Here is a 19,675-nt window from a genome sequence, read left to right as displayed (position 1 = left end):
ACAATTGCCGTTTCGGTAAAGGCGTTTCAGTGGGTCACGCTTCATGACTCATGCAGGGTACTACTACTTCGAAGTAGTAGTAGTAGTAGTTAACTACATGTAAAACCCTGAGGCAAGCAGATGTGGGAATGCGATCACGGCTTCAATAAAAGTGACCATCTCATAGATCCTTGGTATCTACGTCTGCACTGTTCGGCGGTCTCCATCGAACGAGATTCAAAGAGTCAAAACTCACTTAGTTTTGAGGATTTCTCAGTGATCGGCATCGCACTCCATGTCCATCTTGGTAAAGATAATCGGGGCGTGCTGTAATGCTGTAAACTAGGTATCAAAGTGATGCCGTCTGGGAGTTACTGGGAAGGCTTGACTATATCCTCATTTGTGAATTTTCCTCGACGTCTTGAGTTCGAGCGTCTTAGCTTGTCGTCTTCCATGGTGTCTAGCAACACGATCTTCTCCGCAGTCTTCGCCTTAGCTGTCGTCGTCCATAATGCGAACGCACACGGCTACATGTACATCCCTTTGGCCGAGTTCACGAACTCGGTCACCTCGGCCTGGATCATGCAGATCGAGCCGCAGTGGTCGGGCGACTGAGACAGCTGCAGCAGCGACGATAGCGATTGCCTCACTTCGCTCTACACGACGTTAAAATCGTCGAACGGCTACAGCGACATCCGAACGCTGCTCGACAGCGACACGGATCTGTACGGTGCTGACTGTGGTTATACCGACCCGGACGCGACTGCAAAGGACCCACCTACCACGGGTGACGCGACCTTCTCCCGTGGGCATTGTTCCCTTTGAGATCTGGCTGGATGACACCATGGTGCTGTCCCATGACGACTGCATACGGGGACGGCGCCCAGGACACCAAGTCAGTGTTCACACCCGTGGACTACTCGTTGTGCTCGACGAGTGGTTGCATGTTGAGGTTCTACTGGTTGGCCTTCCAGGGTGTGGACAGTGACATGGTGTGGCAAGTCTACAAGGACTGCGTTTCCCTCACGGGACCGGTGAGCGGGGACAACTCGTTCGCCTCGACTACAGCATCGACATCATCCACCACCGCTAACGAAGCGGGGACGTCCACGACTGTGTCCCCCAGTACGCCCGATGTGACCTCTGCGACATCGTCGGCTACGGCCACAACGCCTTCGGCTACAACCAAAACGTCAACTACTGGCGGTAATTTGTGGACTTCGACCGGATCCACTGCGACCACTAGCAGTGTAGACTTGTGGTCTTATGACAACTCGTCCACCATAGCGTGGACTTCCGGCTCGAAAGGCAAACACTACGGAAGCGGAAAAGGCTGGAGCGGCGGTTTCGGTGGCATGGGAGGTGGACTGCGACAATAAGCAGTACATTGGTTATGATGTTGTCGTCAAAGTGTCTTTTTGAAGACTTCTTGAATGGTGAGTTGTAATAAAAAGAATTCCAGCCGGAACGTTTTTTTTGGCGGGAAATGGAGTCCAGAATTATATTACGTTATACATGTAATCCTAAGGCAGGTGTTGCGGTCCAGGATTATAATCATGCTAATATCCAGGGGAATTGATACAGGATTAATCCTGGACTCAAAAAAATACTATGTTAGCTCAGTACCCTTATTGAAAAAAATACGGAAAGATACGAGAAGATACTGAAAGATATGATAAAAATCCCGATCCATGATTTATACCGGTACATGATTGTAATGAAGTTTTCAGGGTAAAATCCTGGCTTTAGCTGCAGACTGGACAAATCAAAAGTCCTTTCGAGATCAAGATACTGATTGTCAAACACGAGAATGAAATCCAGCACTGGATGACGTGTATATATCAAAGTTAAGCTATTGTGTGTGCCACTTGAGTTGGTGGAACATTGTCGTCACCTGTTTGATCTTCAGTAGTGCTTGGTACAGCCATCTTGTCCTCCAACTCCTCACCTTGTGCAGTTTCGTGACATTGTCTTCTTTACAGGTAAGACTTGCATTGTCCTATCGCAGTACTACGTGAAGTACGCCCGCCACGCCGCCCAATCCGAATGCCAAACCAGCGGCACCTCCACGTGCACCGTTTCGTCGTCGCTCGCCCTATCATACGCTTCTGTGTCGTCCGCAGAGGCATCACTACCGGCGGCCACGGCTTCTTCAGCTCCCTCCACGTCTTCACTGCAGGTTTAGCCCCCACAATCGCTCGAAATCTCAGATTCTTCCCCTCCAATTATCTCCGTCTCCATTGGTGACAGTCCCGGGTCACGACGCGGGAGCGAAGACACTCGCGTACCACCCGATACACGCGTTAATCCTCCTGTGCTCGTCCTACCGCTGCTGCTGCTGCCGGCGCGGTCGTTTCCGGCGCTGTCGCCTCCGCACGTTTCATCCTCGACCTCGAAACCAAAACGAGAACACTTTAACATGCTCAAATGCTGCTTCTTGCGCCTCCGTTCACTCCCGTTCAGCATATTTTCATGCTGTTGGCGCGGTCGCTTCCGGCACTATCGCCTCCGCACGTTTCATCCTCGACCTCGAAACCAAAATGAGAACACATTTCTCCCTCAATCGGAAATAAGAAAAGTCGGAATTAGAAGGGTTGGAAAGTAATTTAAAATTACAGAATCCTGGGTTTCAATCCTGTATATTATTATGATTATAATCCTGGCCGGCAAATGTTCCGATTATCGAATAAGAATTATTAAACCTGTCTATTGTGATATTATCTTTGCAAGATACGTTTTGAAGCAACGTGCGGCTGTGGTTTGCTCACAAGATTATTCCAGGACTGACTCATCGGCAAATCTGCAAGCTCCACGGCGTCCGTTGCATGTACGCTGCAAGTAATGGTACTGCTGGCACTTTCACAACGATATCTGTTCAAGGTTCATGTAGAGCGCAAGACCACAAGATAAGCTGAAGAGTAAGTAAAAGTGATGTATTTATCAAGGTTATCATTGCTCCAAGCTTAACTGTGCTTCTTGTAAGTCTGTCTGCTCATACACTTGCTGTAACTTGGGTGGGAGGGCTGTCTTCGTTTTCGGGGTCTATATTCACGTGAGCAGGAGCTTTTTCTTTGTCGTCTGGATTAGTGGTCGGGGTTGAGTAGATGTGGACGCGTGTCTAGTTGGCACAACTAGACGTCCAGAGAAGATATAGTAGAATAGTTCGAAACGACGCTTGATGAGAGCGGTGTCGCGCATGTCATGAGTTAGCCCAGGAACAACCTGGCGCAGGAACATCCAGCAGACGAAAACCCCACAGCTAAACTGGACAAACTGAATGAGATTGTTATGCGGCACCACAGCAAAGTCATTAAGTCCATTGTACTTTAGATACGTCGCCACTCCTTTTGCTGCACGCATGTAGGACTTCTGGTTCAAAGGGTCGTAGTAGAAGTTCCTCTTAGCCCCAACTTTCACCACAACGCAACATCAGTGAGCGTTGCCAAAATTCAGCGGCAGCAACATCGTATCCACATCTAACTCGTTAATTTGCGCAGTAATACGATCCATGACTTTCTTCGTAATCACTTCTTCGTTATCTTTGGCCCGAACCGACTTGGTAGTTGCTTCTTGTACGCCAGAAAACCTACAGGTCGGGAAATCGGGAGTGAGGCTTGCCCATAACCCTCTAATGGATGCGTCGGTCTGCTAGGAGGGTGGTACAGCATCGAGCATCGAGTACACAAATTCTTGCGCTTTATCAAGCTCTGCAATAGGCGACATTGGATGCGTGCTCTAAATTTGGTTTGTAACCTGTCTCGCCTCATCATGATACTCCGCGTTAAGTGCAGGGAGAGCTTCCTCGGTTAACCCCTTGTGTGTGTGTCGATACTAAGCTGCACCATTTGCTTCAAAATATCAACTCGTTTCATCACCTGGGTCTGTTCTCTCGAAAAAGACCCCACATGTTGATCTGGACCACCTCTACGACGGGACTGGACGATGCCACGGAGTCGTCCACAATGGGTTACACACCCACGGGATTCAGACTCGTATTGGAAACTAGAAGAACTCGCATGCAGTGGTTCAGGAGCTTGGACGGGATGATATAGAATGGATCCAGGATTAATACAGGATTTCGCATCCTCCGAAACAGAGGTCGCTGGTCGGCGGCGTGTGCATATTTCGCTAGCACACCCGACAGCCGGCGCTGCGTTTCCACTAGACGGGGTTGCTCAGCTTTCAGAGAATTAGTTAGGTCTTCTAGTGCTTCCACTCCAGCTGTAGCTCGCCCTTTTTTTCAGCTACCTTGAACCACTATCGATCAGATCTCTCGCTGGCTGCTGTAATCTTACGATGGCTCTGCGGACGTCCCACTTTGCGCGCCTTTGCGTTCATGCGCACCTTAACTTGAATAGAAGAGGTTTGCGTTTCGGAGCTTGCATTGTTTGTATCGGGACACTCAATTGAGCTTCGGTCGCTTGTTTCAAGACTCTCGTTACCACTATCCTTCGCCTCTGTGGCCTTTTCTTGTTCTCGTTTGTGAGCTGTATCCTCAGAAGACACCTGCTAATTTTGCCTAACGTTTCTCCACTGCTGGAGAGCGAAACTATTAATTAGCATCGCTTCGAATTCCTTTTCGTCACTAAGATCTGCAAGTTCAGACGCAATCAAATATGTAGTTCAAGCTGCCTCCTTATAACGTTCTTGCGTGTGTACGAGAATTTTTACGTTTGGAAACGGATGCATCTTCATCGAACACCTTGTACTGAAGCTGACGCACTGGTTGCAGCGTCGTTATTGGGCTTGTCCATCTACAATCATATACAAATCCTGTTATAATCCTGCAACTATTCTGTAATAATCTATCACGACAAACCTTTCATCAATACAGCTCCATGTATACTTGGTGCGGCGACGCCGACGTGATTTCGATATGCGATTGCGTGACGGCACGAGAGTCGGAAGGATGAAGCGAAGTCACAGTTGCATCGCTAATCAGCCAAGCGAGCTCGATGCGATCTGTTTGCTCCAAACACCAAAACGATTTCGGTATCTTCAGATTCTACCTCGTACTTGTAGCTGTCAGCCTTAGACAATGCGGCAGCATACTCTGGCTCGATCTGCTCAGCGATGTAGTGTGTAGTGAATCGTAACGTTCGCCATCCCTACATCGTAGATTGTATTCACAAACCGCCTGATCCGAGTCAAACGGTACTTGTACTCCTTCTCCACCCGCCGGCCGCCCGAAACTAAGGCCTCCACACACTGCGCCATGCTCATACTACTGTTGATCACATCCTTCAGCTGTCCAAAAAATCTCTTAAGTCGGTTATTTGCACGATTACGAGAGTACGGCAGCTTTGCTCTCAAATGCATGACCCACCTTTTTTGATACGAATCCCAGTTACGAGTTAAGTACTCACAAAATCCACTAATTCCAATTATCTAGCAAATTTTGCGAAGCAAGGCTCGTGCTGTGTCATATTCGTCTTGACAAGACGCATACACAAGCTTGTGTACCGCTGCATCAACTTGAAAAACATCGTCAGCAGAAAATTTCCCGATTTCTGGCTTCGAACGTTTCTCCTTCAGGTATTTTATCACGTGGAAGTGACAAATCAAAACACGAGCTTCTGGAAAATGTGACTGCAATACCCGAGCTTCATTCAGATCCTTGTTAACCACAATCACTCGCAACAAATTGAGACCGTCAGGATGTGCTTTTTTTAAATGAGCAATTGCTCGGTCCATATGCCAGTCTTCATTTGCTTCTAAAAGGGAATGCTGCACGACTACACCTTCTCTAAAATCATCTACTATCATAAACGTTTAAAGCTGGTAGTTGTATCTGCACACACAGCACCATAATGCATTAATCCTGTTGAAATCATATATAAATCCTGGACAAGCACATAACTTACCTGTTAGTTTTGTGCGTACAGTCGACCAACAGCACTTCTCCAAAGTGGCTGAATATCTGACGCATGAACGCTGTACACAGCAAAATCACCCCTGATCTCCTCGTTCTCAGTTTCAGAGATGGTCGTACAATTCACTGGGTCAGCCGCGGCCAAATCTCCAACTTCAGCATCAGTAGCGTTGTTTTCGTCCAGCGACGACACTGACGACGCAAAATCTTGCACCATACTGTCCACATCTGCTTTAATCACGTTCTGATCGTGCTCCAGCAGGTAGTCGTAAATTTTGGAACGTTTCGCTCCAACTGCAAACATTTCTTCCACACCCGCTGCAACCACAACGTTCGATACGCCGCGCGCACATGGATACGAAGCATACGTCTCTCTCGATACGCTATGGTTGTGATCGAACCTGCCCAGTTTCACCCCCAGCTATCAAACTCCTTGGCAGTTCTACCACTGGGCCACAAACCGAAATGGACAATCCGTTTTCCGTCTCGCTTTTCTCTGCGATCATCCGGGCATGCAGATGTATGTACGCTGATACGGATCTAGACCCTCTGGAACCAAACCCGAGCCGGCGAGCCCTTTCTTGGTCTTCATTAAACGTCTGTTGCGCTCTGCACGCCCCATGGTCCCCAAAAAAAATATCACTTGCATCGTCTGTTCGCAGTAATTGTCAAAATACTTCCGCAATGCTGCCCAATCTGTGTGCCACGTAGTTGGAGCCACCACAACCACTTGATTCGAATCAACACAAGCTGAAATCTGGGCTGAATCCTGGGCTGAATCACTGTCCGAGGCCATGTCCTCATCATCAACAGCTTTAGCGTCGCGCCCATTACCAGCTTCATCCACGTCCTCCTCATTTTACTCTACTTCACCAACCGCCTCCTCCACTTCACTGGCCCCTCCCCCACTTCCTCGACACCCCTCTCACCGGCAGCATTGTCGTCACTATTATTTGCGTCGTCGCCGCCCTCTTGGTCGCTGCCACTTTGGTTTTCTGGGTCTTCTTCGTCACCGTTTGCCGCATCATTTCTTTCATCTGCGTTGACTGGTGCAGCATGGCCCTCGCGGGATGCCTGTCGGCTCTTGCGCGTGCGTCGCGCGATGCTGTCAGCGCCGAGCTTGTCGTAGCGTTCGTGCGCCCCCTCGCGAATGCTTCCAGGCGTCCTCGACGTCGACTCTCAATCACGCGTCGCTTTTAAAAATGGGACTTCCACTCCGTGAAAGATATTTTTGAGTAAATTACCGATCCTGGACATAATCCTTTTTATAAATCTAAACAAATTTTATTGTTGGAATCCTAGACTTTAGTGCTTCCGTTTCTTTTACCAGCTTAAGTGTTTTTGTTTAAACAAGTATTTTAAGTTTACTTACATCGAAGTAAAAAAACTTTTTTAAGGCCTGAAAAATCACACAAAATCTCTCAGTGAAACCTCTAAAAAAATCTGATCAAGATCATAAAAGGTCGTGCATTCATGAGGTGGTGTGCCCTCCTGCTATGTGCAGCATATCCTCTCTTTACGTCCATCGACGCATGCATGTTAGACGGCGCAGACACGGGTGAGTGCATGGAGCCGACTGACTTTGATCTGCTGCTACCATTTTGCAAGGCTGTCATTCCGTACACGGCATGTCTTCCACGTTATCAGAGTCTTTGGTACAACCATTCCGCTCTGTCCAAAGATCGCTTCGTAGAGCAAATGTTCACCAAACTCGTCAGTCAGCGCAAGATCTACGAGACAAGCAGCGCCATGGCAGATGACGATACAGACGAGTGGGGTGGAACGAAAGCTATCACACCGCGCTTCACAGACAACCCGGACTGCGAGAATGCCTTCCGTAACTACTTTTGCTGGCTCAACTTCCCTCGTTGTGACACCGAAGGTCGAAGCTTGCTGCTATGCCGCAGTGTGTGTGAGAACTTCATGACGGCCTGTCAGTACTCGAGCGACCTGTGGCGCTGTGGGGACCCCAAGTACGTCAACGCTCGCGAGGCCGAGATCAGCTCCACTTGGGTCGTACGTTCTACCTTATACAATTGACAATCTCATGAAGACTTGCACTAAACAATTGTTGTGACTCAGAATCAAAAACTAGTATACTACCGAGCACCATTCCCGGGCTCACCGTTCAAAGACAATGCTGCCGATCCAGATACAGACAAACCGTTGGTAGTGTGTACGCCAAGCCTTGAAAACATCGCGTCGACTTCATGTAGTTTCTCTCGAGTTGGACTGGCATCTCTTGCTGTTGTCCTGTGGTTTGTTTGATAATCGTATTATGGCAATTACAGAGCTTTGATAACATTTTATTTACTGCATTTTGCATGAGTCGTCGGCCTCTTCATCTGTCTTTGCACTGCTGTTGGCATCAGCGTTTTCGTCGCGTGTAGAGCCCTCAACTGCTGGGTTAATAGCTCCGAAGCGTGGTTGGCCGTTCGGTGTATCCATGTCTTCATTCTTGGAAGGATCGGGATCTCGGCGTACTGGATTGGGCACTACCGTTCTTGTCTTGGCACCACCGCCACTACCACCAGACTGGCAACTGCAGCGGAAGCTGTTGGCCACGCCGGCAAAGTAGCAATGGTTGCACAAGTCGCAGTGCTGGTTACGATGGTCACCACATCGACGGCACTTAGCGCAATGACGACGCGGCTTCTTGGCGTCGGGGCACAGTCGGTTGTTGCACCACGAATACGTAAAGTGCGCGTGGCAATGAGGACAGGCGAAGCCGTTCTCCACTGTGTGTTTAACTTGCACAACGCCGCCGCCTCCTTCGCAGCACTCGTAGCTTACCGTCGAGTCCAGCAGCTCTTGCATGTCCTTGATCTTGGACAGATATTGCATCAAGCAGACGTCACGCACCATCAGCTGGATGTCGATACCTTCGCGGGCCATCGGTACGAATGGGTTTGCACAGCTCACGCACTTGCATTGAGCACCACACACCAGTCCAGCCTTCACACACGCACAGCGAGCATTCCGGCATTTTCCCGTGCATTTGCAGCGTACATCCTCGTCTTTTCCGTTTAATTTAGACGATGAGGAAGATGTAGAGTCACTATGTTGCTGCTGGTTTGCTTGGACACCAGGAGCTGTTGTGTGGTGCAGCGACTTTTTAAATGGGCGACGTCCAGTTGGTTCCGGGACTTTTGTCGCGTATTGGACCGACCCACGCTCCGTCTTAATGCTAGTTGAGGGATCTCGTGGGACTGCTGGAACGCCCGCTGAGACGGGGTTGGCGTACTGGACATATTCGGGTGACACGAGTGCCTTCCGCTTGTTCTTCTCCTCCGTCATCTTCCGAGCAGCTAGGTACATTTGCTGTTGTGCGCTCAGCTCTGTGCCAGTAGTCACTGCACCGGCACCTCCAGGCGGGAGTCTAGAATTTACGCCGTTACTAGAGCTGGACGATGGTGCTGGGTCGGCATGCGGTCCGTGCTGAGGGATAACACGCCACTTGGACGGTCCTTTCTGGGTTTTATCCGTTGACTCATTGTAAGCCTTCCAGTCGATGATCTCGCATGACGGCGTCCTAAACACAATAAAATCTTTATAAGTAAATGCAGTTTGGCGTAGTTGCAATAAAACCAATACAGTACCGTGGGAGTTCGTCGCTTTTCGTGGGGTTTGCTCCTTCTGCTTGGATATTTGATCCAGCGCTAGTGATAATCCCTCCCGTTACGTTAATTCCAGAGGCAGAGCCACCACCGGCACCGTAAAGCGTAGCAGGCGAGATGAGGCCTGTTAGGCTCTCGGTACTTGTCGACGGCACGAGTGTCTGCAACCAGTTGATCGTGGCGGGCGACATGGACGGACCACTGAGCAGACCGACAGGTGAGATACTGTCCACGCCGCTGTGACTGCTACTCACAGAGGTCGAGCGAGGCAATTGCACTGTTTGGGCGGCAATATTATCGCTAGGTGGTGTCGATCGTGGCATTCCAGTGCCGGCATTGCCGTTATAGAGCGAGGGGTCCTGTTGCTGCTGTTGTCGCTGCTGTAGCAGACTCGGGTCCGTGTCATTAGCGTCTAGTGAGCCCAACAGATCTATCACTTCACCAAGCGTACTGTACGCTGCCGTTCCTTCGTTCTCGTTCAATTCCGCCAGTTCTCGCAAATGCTCTGGCGTAGGCTGCTCTGATCGCTGAGATGACGTCTGCTGCGTCACGAGGTCGCCGCCGGACGGCGGCGTGATCATTGACGTATCCAGGAATTGCAGCACGCGCTGCATCTCCTCTTCCATGTCTCGCCCTGCGCTCAGCGGCTGACGCGCATATTGCTGCCCCGCTTCCATTTTCGATTGTCCCGCGGGAATTTGATTAGGATTGGTGAGAAGAAATAAAAACGGTGATTGATCAGCAATCCTATCGAATTGACTTAATTATAGAACTTTTATGCGAGTCAAAAAAATAAATCGTGAGGACGAGACGGATGCTGCGTCTTCGCGGGAGTGCGGGCGTCCGGCGGAGCTCCGCGGTCCGCAACATGCACTCACTTCCGTCCACAGAGCTGCGCAGCCGCTTCCTACAGTTCTTCGAGAGTCAAGGCCACCGCGTCGTGCCCAGCGCGTCACTAGTGCCGCCCGGAGGTGACCAGTCTCTGCTGTTCGTGAACGCCGGCATGGTGCCATTCAAACAGGCGTTCCTGGGTATTGATGGTGGAGCAAAGGCACGCGGATACTCCAGAGCTACTTCAGCACAACGCTGTGTACGTGCTGGTGGTAAGCACAACGATTTGGACCAGGTGGGACTTACACGTCGCCACCATACCATGTTCGAAATGCTGGGCAATTTTAGCTTCGGCGACTACTTCAAGGAACAGGCAATTACAATGTGCTGGCGATTCCTCACCCAGGAATTAGAGCTTCCTATTGACAGACTACACGTTACGGTACTTAAGAGCGATCAAGAGGCTCGTCGTCTGTGGAAGCAGATCGCTGGACTACCCGACCACAAAATTCAGGAGCTGGACGAACACGATAATTTCTGGGCCATGGGCGACTCAGGTCCTTGTGGCCCGTGCTCGGAAGTGTTCTGGGACTTAGGAGACCACATCGCTGACCCCGACGAGCGCTTCTTGGAGCTGTGGAACCTCGTCTTCATGCAATTCTTCCGTAACGAAGGAGACAGCGAACTACACGCACTTCCCAACTGCTCAGTCGACACCGGTATGGGTCTTGAGCGCGTGGCTTCTGTTCTGCAAGGAGTCCCTTCTAACTACCACACAGACGTCTTCGTACCTCTTTTAACTGAGGTAGCTACTGTACTGGACGCCAACCGGTCGTCAACCTTACGTCAATCTTTCACTAGCGCTCTACAAGAAGAACTTGATCCCCGTAAGAATCTTTTCGGGACTGGTAAAGAGATCCAAACTCTCCGCATCGTCAGTGACCACCTTCGTGCGACCTACGCATTGTTACAGGACGGTGTTTTCCCGTCCAACATAGGCCGCGGCTACGTTCTTCGTCGTATCATCCGGCGAGCCATCCGCCATGCTCAGCAACTTGGCGTTCGAAGTGGTTCAGACGGCATTCTAGCTTCGATTGCAGTGCCAGGATGGTCTGAGGCTGCAGGGCTCCAGCAAATGCGAGCGATAGTTGCCAACGAGGAACGAGCGTTTGAAGAGATGCTTCGTAATGGCCGTGGGGCTATTGAAAAGGCTTTCTCCAAGACCCAAGTCATGCTGTCAGGCGCTGATGCCTTCCGTCTGTATGACACATTTGGTATCCCTCTTGACATCACTCAAGTGCTGGCGGAAGAAAAGGGTCTCAGTGTCGATACCGAAGGGTATGACGCCTGTAGGAAGAGCCACAAGCAGCAAACCAGTGACCGTAGTGTCTTCCATACTCAAGCTTCCTCGGAACAGTCTTCGTCTACTCCAGCAGCGACCGTGGTCAGCGAGTTTGTGGGCTATGAACAGCTCAGTGTGTCTAAAGCTCGCGTCCTGGACTGCTGGTCTGGCTCAGGCTCTGCTGGATTCAGTGTGATACTTGATCGCTGTCCATTCTACCCGGAAGGAGGAGGTCAAGTTGGAGATCGTGGGCATTTAGTTCTACCCTCCCAGGACAGTTTAAAACACCTAACAATTCCTGTTGAGAACACGATAAAGATCAACGAGGACGCCATTGCAATCAAGTGCACGCTACCGAAAGATACGACGTTCGAAGACATCTCAGCGCTATTCCTTAATGAAGCTACAGTGGAGGCGCATGTGGACCGCAGATTCCGTTCCGGTTGTGCTGTACACCACACTGCAACGCATTTGTTGCAGCGAGCGCTCAAGGCTGAGTTGGGCGAGCATGTGACGCAAGCAGGTTCTCAGGTTACTAGCGACCGTCTTCGCTTCGATTTTGCCCACTTTGGAGCCTTGTCCGCTGACGAGATGGCAAGTGTGGAAGCCAGAGTGAATGCGTTCGCAGCTGCGGAACTGGATGTGTCGACTGTAGAGCTGCCTCGAGAAGATGCCGAACGCAGCGGCGCCATTTGCAACTTCGGTGACAAGTACGGAGATGTTGTACGCGTCGTTCGAGTCGGTGGGGAAGCTGAGACCCCTGTTTCGAGTGAGTTTTGTGGAGGGACTCACGTGAATAATGTACGGGAAATTTTCCCGTTCGCAATGGTGAGTGAAGGATCTGTGGCTGCCGGCACGAGACGAGTTGAAGCGGTGGCAGGACACGCCGGTGCTCGGTATTTACAAGCGAAGGCTCAGACACTAAGCGATGTGGCCGATCAACTGTCGACTACACCGGCCAAGGTGGTGGAGCGTGTTGCAAAGATGCACAAGCAGATGAAACAGCTCGAGAGTCGAGTCCAAGCTCTCGGCGACGTGCTATCCACGCTTCCCTCTACTCCACTAGCATCGGGAGCTATTGACGGGGCTATTACTGCGCCTCACGTTGAGCTGCATGCCTTGAATGTCCCAGGAGGCGGAGAGTTCTCCAAGGTGCTCAAGCGACGCGCTGAGTTCCTGGCCGAGCAAGCGTCGCCTAGCAGCGTGCTTGTGGTCCTGCTGGGTTGTCAGATAGCGTGTATAGCTAACGCTGAAGCGAAGGTGCACGCTGGAAAGCTCATGCAACAAGTGGTCAAGTCGCTGGGCGGACGTGGAGGTGGCAACGCCAGCTTCGCGCAAGGCTCAGTTCCGGCAGACCTCACGCCGCAAGAGATCGCTCGTCGTGTGCTTAGATAGAGATATTCATGCAACATGTTTAGTGTGCGCATCTACAGATACATGTAGATTAGAGTACGCGTAGGAATACGTAAAGTATGTGTGTACTAAAATTCGGAAACGTGTATCTTGCACACAAAGCTCCTTCAACCAGAAAGGATTTCAGCTATGGATAAGATGTTGAAGGTGTCGACATGCTTCATCTATAAGTAGGTTATCTGAAGCGCGCTTGAGTATTGCGGGATAGCACATTTAAAGACGACTTTGTTCACTTATAGCGAGCTTCACCAAGATGTCTATATAATGGTGTTTACTCTCCGAAGCGCCATTTTTTGATCTGCTCTGCCCAACACCCTACAGTACAAGTCTACCCTTCTTCCAGCGCCATCTTACGACAACGTGTTCATCAATGGTATCTCCGCCGTCCAGTTTCATTAACGCGATCGACACGATGTTATCCGCCAGAAGAACACCCGACCCTCTGCAGTTCGACATCAACTCATACTTGTCAAAATCAGGCGTCAAGAAAGGCAAGTGTCGCGTTTGTCGACGCGATGTTCCGTGGGTGCGAGAGCGCGTCATTTCACACAAGGTCTCAAACAACTGTGAAGGGATAAGTGAAAACGAAAAAGGCCTGTTCATGGACCTGAAACATCTTCGTGCCGGCAGAGTTGTTGTGTCGGTTGGCACCAAGCGTGCTGAAGCTCACGTTCGTCCTGCGAGTCCGCATAAGAAACGCCTCTTCCTCCAGACGACGGCTAATTTTCTGGACGCCATCTCAAAAGCTGATGCCGCTCATATCGACGCTGCAATTGCAGATCTGGTATTCCGTACTGGGATATCATTTCGAGTCATAGATTCAGAAGCCATGAAGAAAGTCATTCGACTTCTACGGCCATCCTACGTTGAAATCATGCCATCGGCGCGTTCGATTGCTGGAAAACATCTCAATTCGACCTACAACAAAGTTTTGTCGCGTGTAAGAGAAGCCATTCGGTCAGCAAAGTGGTTCTCAATTGTCAGCGATGGGTGGTCAAACGACTCAAACGAGCATATCGTTAACTACGTCGTCATTGTTCCAGGCTTCAAGCCATTTTTCCTGAAATCAGTAAGCACAGGTGGAGTTGTGCAAACCTCGAAGAACATAGCTGCCGGTATTTTGCAAAATTGGTACACAGCGAGGGCACCAGTATCAAAGAATGTATGGCCAATTAAACACCGCCCAATAGATTATTGGTGCTACAACGGGAGCGAAAATAAATAATTGATCTTCCTCTCCAGAAAGTCTCCAATAGATAATTGGTGCTTTCTTATTGCAATAGTTGCAGCACCAATTTATTTTTCGGCATCCCTGGCTGCAGAACGAGTGTGGAGTGTGTACTCCTTTCTGTGGTCGATCCGACGGAACCGAATGAATGCTGTCACAATGGAAAAGCTGGCGTTCAACTACATCAACAGCAGCCTACTCGACTCAGTGGACACGTACGACTACTTTGGTGAAGAACTGGATGATATCGACTTGTTCGACGATACTAACGACCTGGATTCCATTCCAGATCAGTTAGATGTTCAGGATGCCGATAGCGAAGATGATGATTTTTGATAATATGTCAGAGGTTGTTGCATGTTGTATGCCTACTGTTGAAAAGTGTGTATCTACTGTATGTATCTGTGTACCAAACTTTATCTACACGTATCTTGCACACACTGAACATGTTGAAGTGAAAGGTGTCACTATGTTCCCTCATTATAAAGACACCTGTGATTGAATACCCTCGGGAATGATGGTCGAGATGGAAGCTGCAGTGGTGGCGGCTCAATTGCGCGCTGCTGTGCGTGACCTGCGCGTCCGTGGGCTGAAACAGGCCACGCAGTTTGCAGCAGAGCTTCTACTCGGTATGGGCGAGGCAGCATACGCTCAGTCTTCGTACATAGCGAGGAAAAGCGAGGAGGAAGGCAGCGATGTCGAGGATTGGGCGGAGATTGACCGCTTCGAGGCTGCCAAAGCCTGTTTCGACGTGGGCGAGTACCTCCGTGCTCACCACATGCTGTCGCACAGCGATAGAAGCGACGTTGATGCTCTTCACTGCCCCACGCAGAAGACACGCTTCCTTAAAAACTACGCGCTGTATCTTGCCGGAGAGAAGGCAAAGGAGGAGATGGATCTCGAGATGAACGTAACAGGCAGCAGCAAAGGTCCGTCGTGCATGTAACCTGTCGCAGTGTCCTAACTACCGGCAACTAACAGACTTCAATACTGATATTACCAGAGATGGATCGCAATTTACACCGCCAAGGCTCCAATCCTCATCTCAAGGAGCTGTACTTGGCACTCAGCGCAGCATACCAACAGAACTCACTGGACGGATTCGGTCTTTACTTATATGCTGTCGTTCTTAAGCGTCTAGGCTACAGCACCAGTACGGGCAGTACACAAGCGCAATCCTCGACTCCGGTCAGTATGAAGACCCGTCATCGTGCAGATTTCGCAGAAGAACAGAAGCGTCAGCAAGTCGACGACTCTAATGCTGGCAAACTGGCAAGCAAAAACGGGCCTGCCACGTTGACATTCGACGTTACCACACGCTTCATCCTGATCGAGTCCATCCGACGCTATCCATGGAACTGGTCGGCCTGGATGGAGCTTGCCGCGCACTCTCCTTTCCTGTCCAGCGTACGTGCTGTAGCTGTCCGCCTTAATCTGTGCTATTAGTCTTTAATGCGTTGCAATGACGACAGGAAGAAGAGGTTATCCTCGCGACGAGCTGTTCTTGGATGTTCCAGCTCTTCCAAGCTCATATCCTACTCGACCAGCAACAGAATGACGCTGCACGCGAGTTGCTGACGAGCTTAGAAGACCAGTTCCCACAAAGCACGTATCTTTTGGCGCAGCAAGCCTTAACCAGCTACCACATTCGAGACTTTGACCAATCACAAGAACAATTCGAGCGCCTAGCAGCACAAGACCCGCATCGCATGGAAAGCATGGACGTGTACTCGAACGTGTTGTACGTGAAAGAAGACAAGACAGAGCTCAGTCGACTGGCACATCGAGCTCTTAAAGTGGAGAAATACCGACCGGAGACGTGCTGTATCATCGGGAACTACTACTCCATCAAGAACAAACATGACCGCGCCATTATTTACTTCCATCGAGCGTTGAAACTGGACCCGAACTTCCTCTCCGCATGGACGCTCATTGGCCACGAGTATATCGAGATGAAGAACACCAGTGCAGCTGTTGAAGCCTATCGTCACGCAGTTGATCTCAACGCACGGGATTATCGAGCGTGGTATGGACTTGGCCAGGCTTACGAGATCCTCAACATGTTCCTGTACAGCATCTACTATTACCGTAAAGCAGTGGCGATCCGTCCGTATGACGCGCGCATGTGGTGCGCTTTGGGTGGCTGCTACGAGAAGCTCAATAAGGAGGACGAAGCACTTGCGTGCTTCCATCGTGCTGTCAATAACCAAGATCGTGAAGGGATCGCTTCATATCATCTGGGTCGACTGTATGCTGCACGTGGACGACAGCACGAGGCTGCCAAGTATTACCTCCTGCATCTCGGTCTTCGTAGCGCTCCAGAGTCCGTTTTACACGATCAAGACGAGAGTTCGATGTCAGCTGAAGGTCAGACAGACGTCCTCGTGCTCCCCGGTGGCAGTGGCGGGAGCATCCGTGTTGATACTCCTCAGGCCCTGGCTGCGATTCTCTTTCTTGCCAGCTACTATAAGCAGCTGGGGCGGTTCGCTGAAGCGACCATCTTCTGCAACCGACTGCTGGACATGCAGGGGCCAGAGAAAGAAGAAGCCAAAGCACTTTTGCGTGAGATGCACAGTCTCGAGGCCTCGGGCATGCAGTTTTCTTGATATCATGCGATCAGCTTGTCACTGCGCTAAAGCGGCATCGGTAAATCCTCTTTGTTGCTTTCTGCTGCTCCGATAAGAGAAACGAGCGCTTCACTTTACTATCGGATGCATTCAGGTCACTCAGCCAAGATGTTTCCAGTTCTCGAGCAAAGGCTCCGACGCCTTCAACTGCGTGGCTTTGGTCGTGAAATTCTAGCGTGAGTGTCTGAATCTTGCGCATTTGAAGAAAACACGACTCAAGTTTTGATTGCGTTTGACCGCCTAGAGAAATCCCAACCGCCAGCGTCATTTTCTTCATCTTGGGAACGACAGCACTCGACAATAACTCGCAGATCGAGCGTGGTTCGAGATCCAATTGTGGCACGCGCAACGTCAAAAACTCACATTCTTGTAGACCATCTTCCAGAAGGCGTGCAATAGACGCCTGCACGCCGTGCGTGAAGGCTGTGCGAGTGGAACAGCAGAGTCGACACGACCTCAGCACTGCGTAGTCGGCGATGTGCATGATTGTATCAGCGACTTTCTTGCTTCGCTCGGAGGTTTTGAGTTCTACATCGAGATGTTTCAACTGTGCAAAGCCACTTTGCAACTCGGCAGAGAGAGCACCAAGTAGTTTGTCCGAGTGCACACCACTATTGGAGGACCATTTCAACGTTTCTATCTGTTGAAGGTCCCACGTTTCACCCGCTTGCCAGTCCACTTCCATCGGCTCCGTTGAATCACTGACGTCACTCGAGGAGCTGCTTATTCCGCACAGCTCTAGCTTCTGTAAAGTGCTTCCTGGCGCGAAGAGAGCGTCGAGCCAATGCGAATCCATGGCAACATAATTTGATCCGAAATTCAGACACTCCAGTCGAGTACTCACGTCCGTGAGAGCTCCATGTACACTCTCTTCTAACGCTTGGCGATCTCTTGACAGTTCAGGTTCGGGGAAGCAGGATTCCAACGACAAGTTTTCGAGACAGCGGAGGCTACTGAGCAGCGATTGGAGCTGCGTCGCACCATCAAACCACAACGTGTTGAACGAGATATCCAGCGTCTTCAAGTTGCCAAGCGCAGGTACAGAAGAGCTGGAATCGCTCGTTAAATTCTGCAAAAGGGTTGCAAAGTCACCACGCAGAGGGACAGCGATGCCACGGAGACTGAGTCGTTCGAGGCTTTGACGAAGCTGCGGCACTCGCAACAATTGACAGAGCATCTGGAACGCTGCAGCATTGAAAAATCCATTGGAGATATCCAGCTCCTTCACAAGAGGTAACCCATGAGTAGAGAAAATGTCCACCAACATTTGAAGATCTTCCGCTGCGTGGAAACCTATACCAGACATGTGGAGATGATGCGAGCCATCCTTCACAGTCAAGAGCTCCTTGATGTGCTTTTGGGGTTTAGAACCAATCTCTTCACACTGAATAAAAGACACCAGTTAGTCCATCATGGCTTGGATCATCTCGCAAGTATACGACGTACCTTTTTCTGGTAAATACTTCGAGCTGATAGCAAGACACTCTGTCCAGCCACAACAGCCATAGTTCGAGGTATCCGACGTCGAGCTAACTCTGCAGCATCTCGTGCAAGTGCCGCCGTGTCCTCGTGTTTCTCTTCTCGTGACAGCTCTTCAAACCCCATTTGGCGCTTGATATCCTTCATACCCACATCATTCCCTGCAGCTGTATCTACAGTCGACGATGGAATTTGAGCATGAGGGTCAGCTGACTCGAGGCAGAATTCTCTCCAAGGTTCGGCGTCTTCCAGGCATGAACAGTCCTTCAAATGGAAACACGCTCGAGTGACTTTCGCTAGGATCGAGCCATCAGCCCCAGGTGCCCCAAAGACTACCATGGCCTCGTAAGGGTCCTCTCCTGTCTTTTCTAACCGATCGTAAAAAACACTTTTTTGTCTTTGAAAGTCTTCGAGACACGCGATGACCTTCTCGTCTAGTGATCCAATGGTATCTCTATCCAATGTATCCATCTTCATAAACCAATTCGTCAGACGACTCTGCTTAACCCATTCTCCATCCTCCATCCGCTGTAAAATTACGTTGGCATCGTCAATACCCAGACCTGCATAATATCCAAGCTAGCATCAAATGATCATCTAAAAATCAGCAGTTGTTGTCCACTTTCGTACCCGAATGCACTGCCCCCTCGGTACCAGTCTTTTGCATGCACGGGTATTTAAATTGTTGCTTTGTACGGTGGCGGATCTCTCCGCGACGGATCTGCACCCCTAAGTCTACAACACGAAGATACTGCAGGGACAAGGCAGGATTAGCATTGAGCAGTTGACTGGCAGCTAATTTTTCTAGCGTACCATCTCGAACCACTGCGCGGCTGATTGCGGTGACAAGTTTGTCAGCACGTAGGCTGCTAGTTGCTCGATTGCTTGGCTATATATGACCCTCAGCCGCTCGATCTCAGCGAATGCAGCCTTGAGGTGCGTCGACAAGCGTTGGCTCTCGCCGCGCATTTTGTATTTGACTCTTGTCGATTTATTGTCTGTCAAAATGATGCTCTTTAAAAAAAGCAATTCACAAAAGAAAATGGTTTGCAATTTAACGTTAAGTTAGAAAATTACGCGTTCATTAACCCCTTCAATATTATATATATGTTTAGTAAAATTTGATGACCTTTAATAATACATCGCAAATATCGAGATCTAAACTCTGTACAATCAATAATCCATAACAGTCGGGTGGGTTGGTATTTCCAACGTTACCGTAACCCCGTGCCACAAAAAACCCACTGGGGTCCCTGCTCAAGGAGATGGAGTTCGTGGCGCAGGCGG

General features: G+C 50.1%; 6 protein-coding genes across 6 annotated transcripts; 3 read left to right on the top strand and 3 right to left on the bottom strand.

Moving 5' to 3' along the window:
- Window positions 1-1,989: 1,989 nt before the first annotated feature.
- On the bottom strand, window positions 1,990-2,445 carry PITG_04921 (uncharacterized protein; the record flags this gene model as incomplete). Its single annotated transcript, XM_002905577.1, has 2 exons — window positions 1,990-2,147; window positions 2,268-2,445. 2 exons carry the CDS (start codon window positions 2,443-2,445, stop codon window positions 1,990-1,992), a joined length of 336 nt encoding a protein of 111 aa, XP_002905623.1.
- A 4,942-nt stretch (window positions 2,446-7,387) lies between these two features.
- On the top strand, window positions 7,388-8,119 carry PITG_04920 (uncharacterized protein; the record flags this gene model as incomplete). The annotated part of the gene is made up of 2 exons (XM_002905576.1): window positions 7,388-7,867; window positions 7,934-8,119. The coding sequence occupies 2 exons, from the start codon at window positions 7,388-7,390 to the stop codon at window positions 8,117-8,119; spliced, it is 666 nt and encodes a 221-aa protein (XP_002905622.1).
- A 42-nt stretch (window positions 8,120-8,161) lies between these two features.
- On the bottom strand, window positions 8,162-10,145 carry PITG_04919 (uncharacterized protein; the record flags this gene model as incomplete). Its single annotated transcript, XM_002905575.1, has 3 exons — window positions 8,162-9,383; window positions 9,451-9,490; window positions 9,557-10,145. The coding sequence occupies 3 exons, from the start codon at window positions 10,143-10,145 to the stop codon at window positions 8,162-8,164; spliced, it is 1,851 nt and encodes a 616-aa protein (XP_002905621.1).
- Window positions 10,146-10,282: 137 nt separating this feature from the next.
- On the top strand, window positions 10,283-13,036 carry PITG_04918 (alanyl-tRNA synthetase, putative; the record flags this gene model as incomplete). Its single annotated transcript, XM_002905574.1, has 2 exons — window positions 10,283-11,899; window positions 11,960-13,036. The coding sequence occupies 2 exons, from the start codon at window positions 10,283-10,285 to the stop codon at window positions 13,034-13,036; spliced, it is 2,694 nt and encodes an 897-aa protein (XP_002905620.1).
- A 1,741-nt stretch (window positions 13,037-14,777) lies between these two features.
- Window positions 14,778-16,912, top strand: PITG_04917 (anaphase-promoting complex subunit, putative; the record flags this gene model as incomplete). Its single annotated transcript, XM_002905573.1, has 4 exons — window positions 14,778-15,211; window positions 15,286-15,689; window positions 15,755-16,609; window positions 16,655-16,912. 4 exons carry the CDS (start codon window positions 14,809-14,811, stop codon window positions 16,886-16,888), a joined length of 1,896 nt encoding a protein of 631 aa, XP_002905619.1.
- Window positions 16,913-17,182: 270 nt separating this feature from the next.
- On the bottom strand, window positions 17,183-19,357 carry PITG_04916 (uncharacterized protein; the record flags this gene model as incomplete). Its single annotated transcript, XM_002905572.1, has 5 exons — window positions 17,183-17,202; window positions 17,273-18,293; window positions 18,356-18,951; window positions 19,019-19,139; window positions 19,202-19,357. 5 exons carry the CDS (start codon window positions 19,355-19,357, stop codon window positions 17,183-17,185), a joined length of 1,914 nt encoding a protein of 637 aa, XP_002905618.1.
- Between the last annotated feature and the right edge of the window lie 318 nt (window positions 19,358-19,675).

Source organism: Phytophthora infestans, genomic scaffold (assembly GCF_000142945.1).
Source record: "Phytophthora infestans T30-4 supercont1.6 genomic scaffold, whole genome shotgun sequence".
NCBI classification, from domain to species: domain Eukaryota; phylum Oomycota; class Peronosporomycetes; order Peronosporales; family Peronosporaceae; genus Phytophthora; species Phytophthora infestans.
The sequence above is the reverse complement of the archived record's forward strand: the minus strand, read 5'-3'. Positions and strand labels throughout refer to the sequence as shown.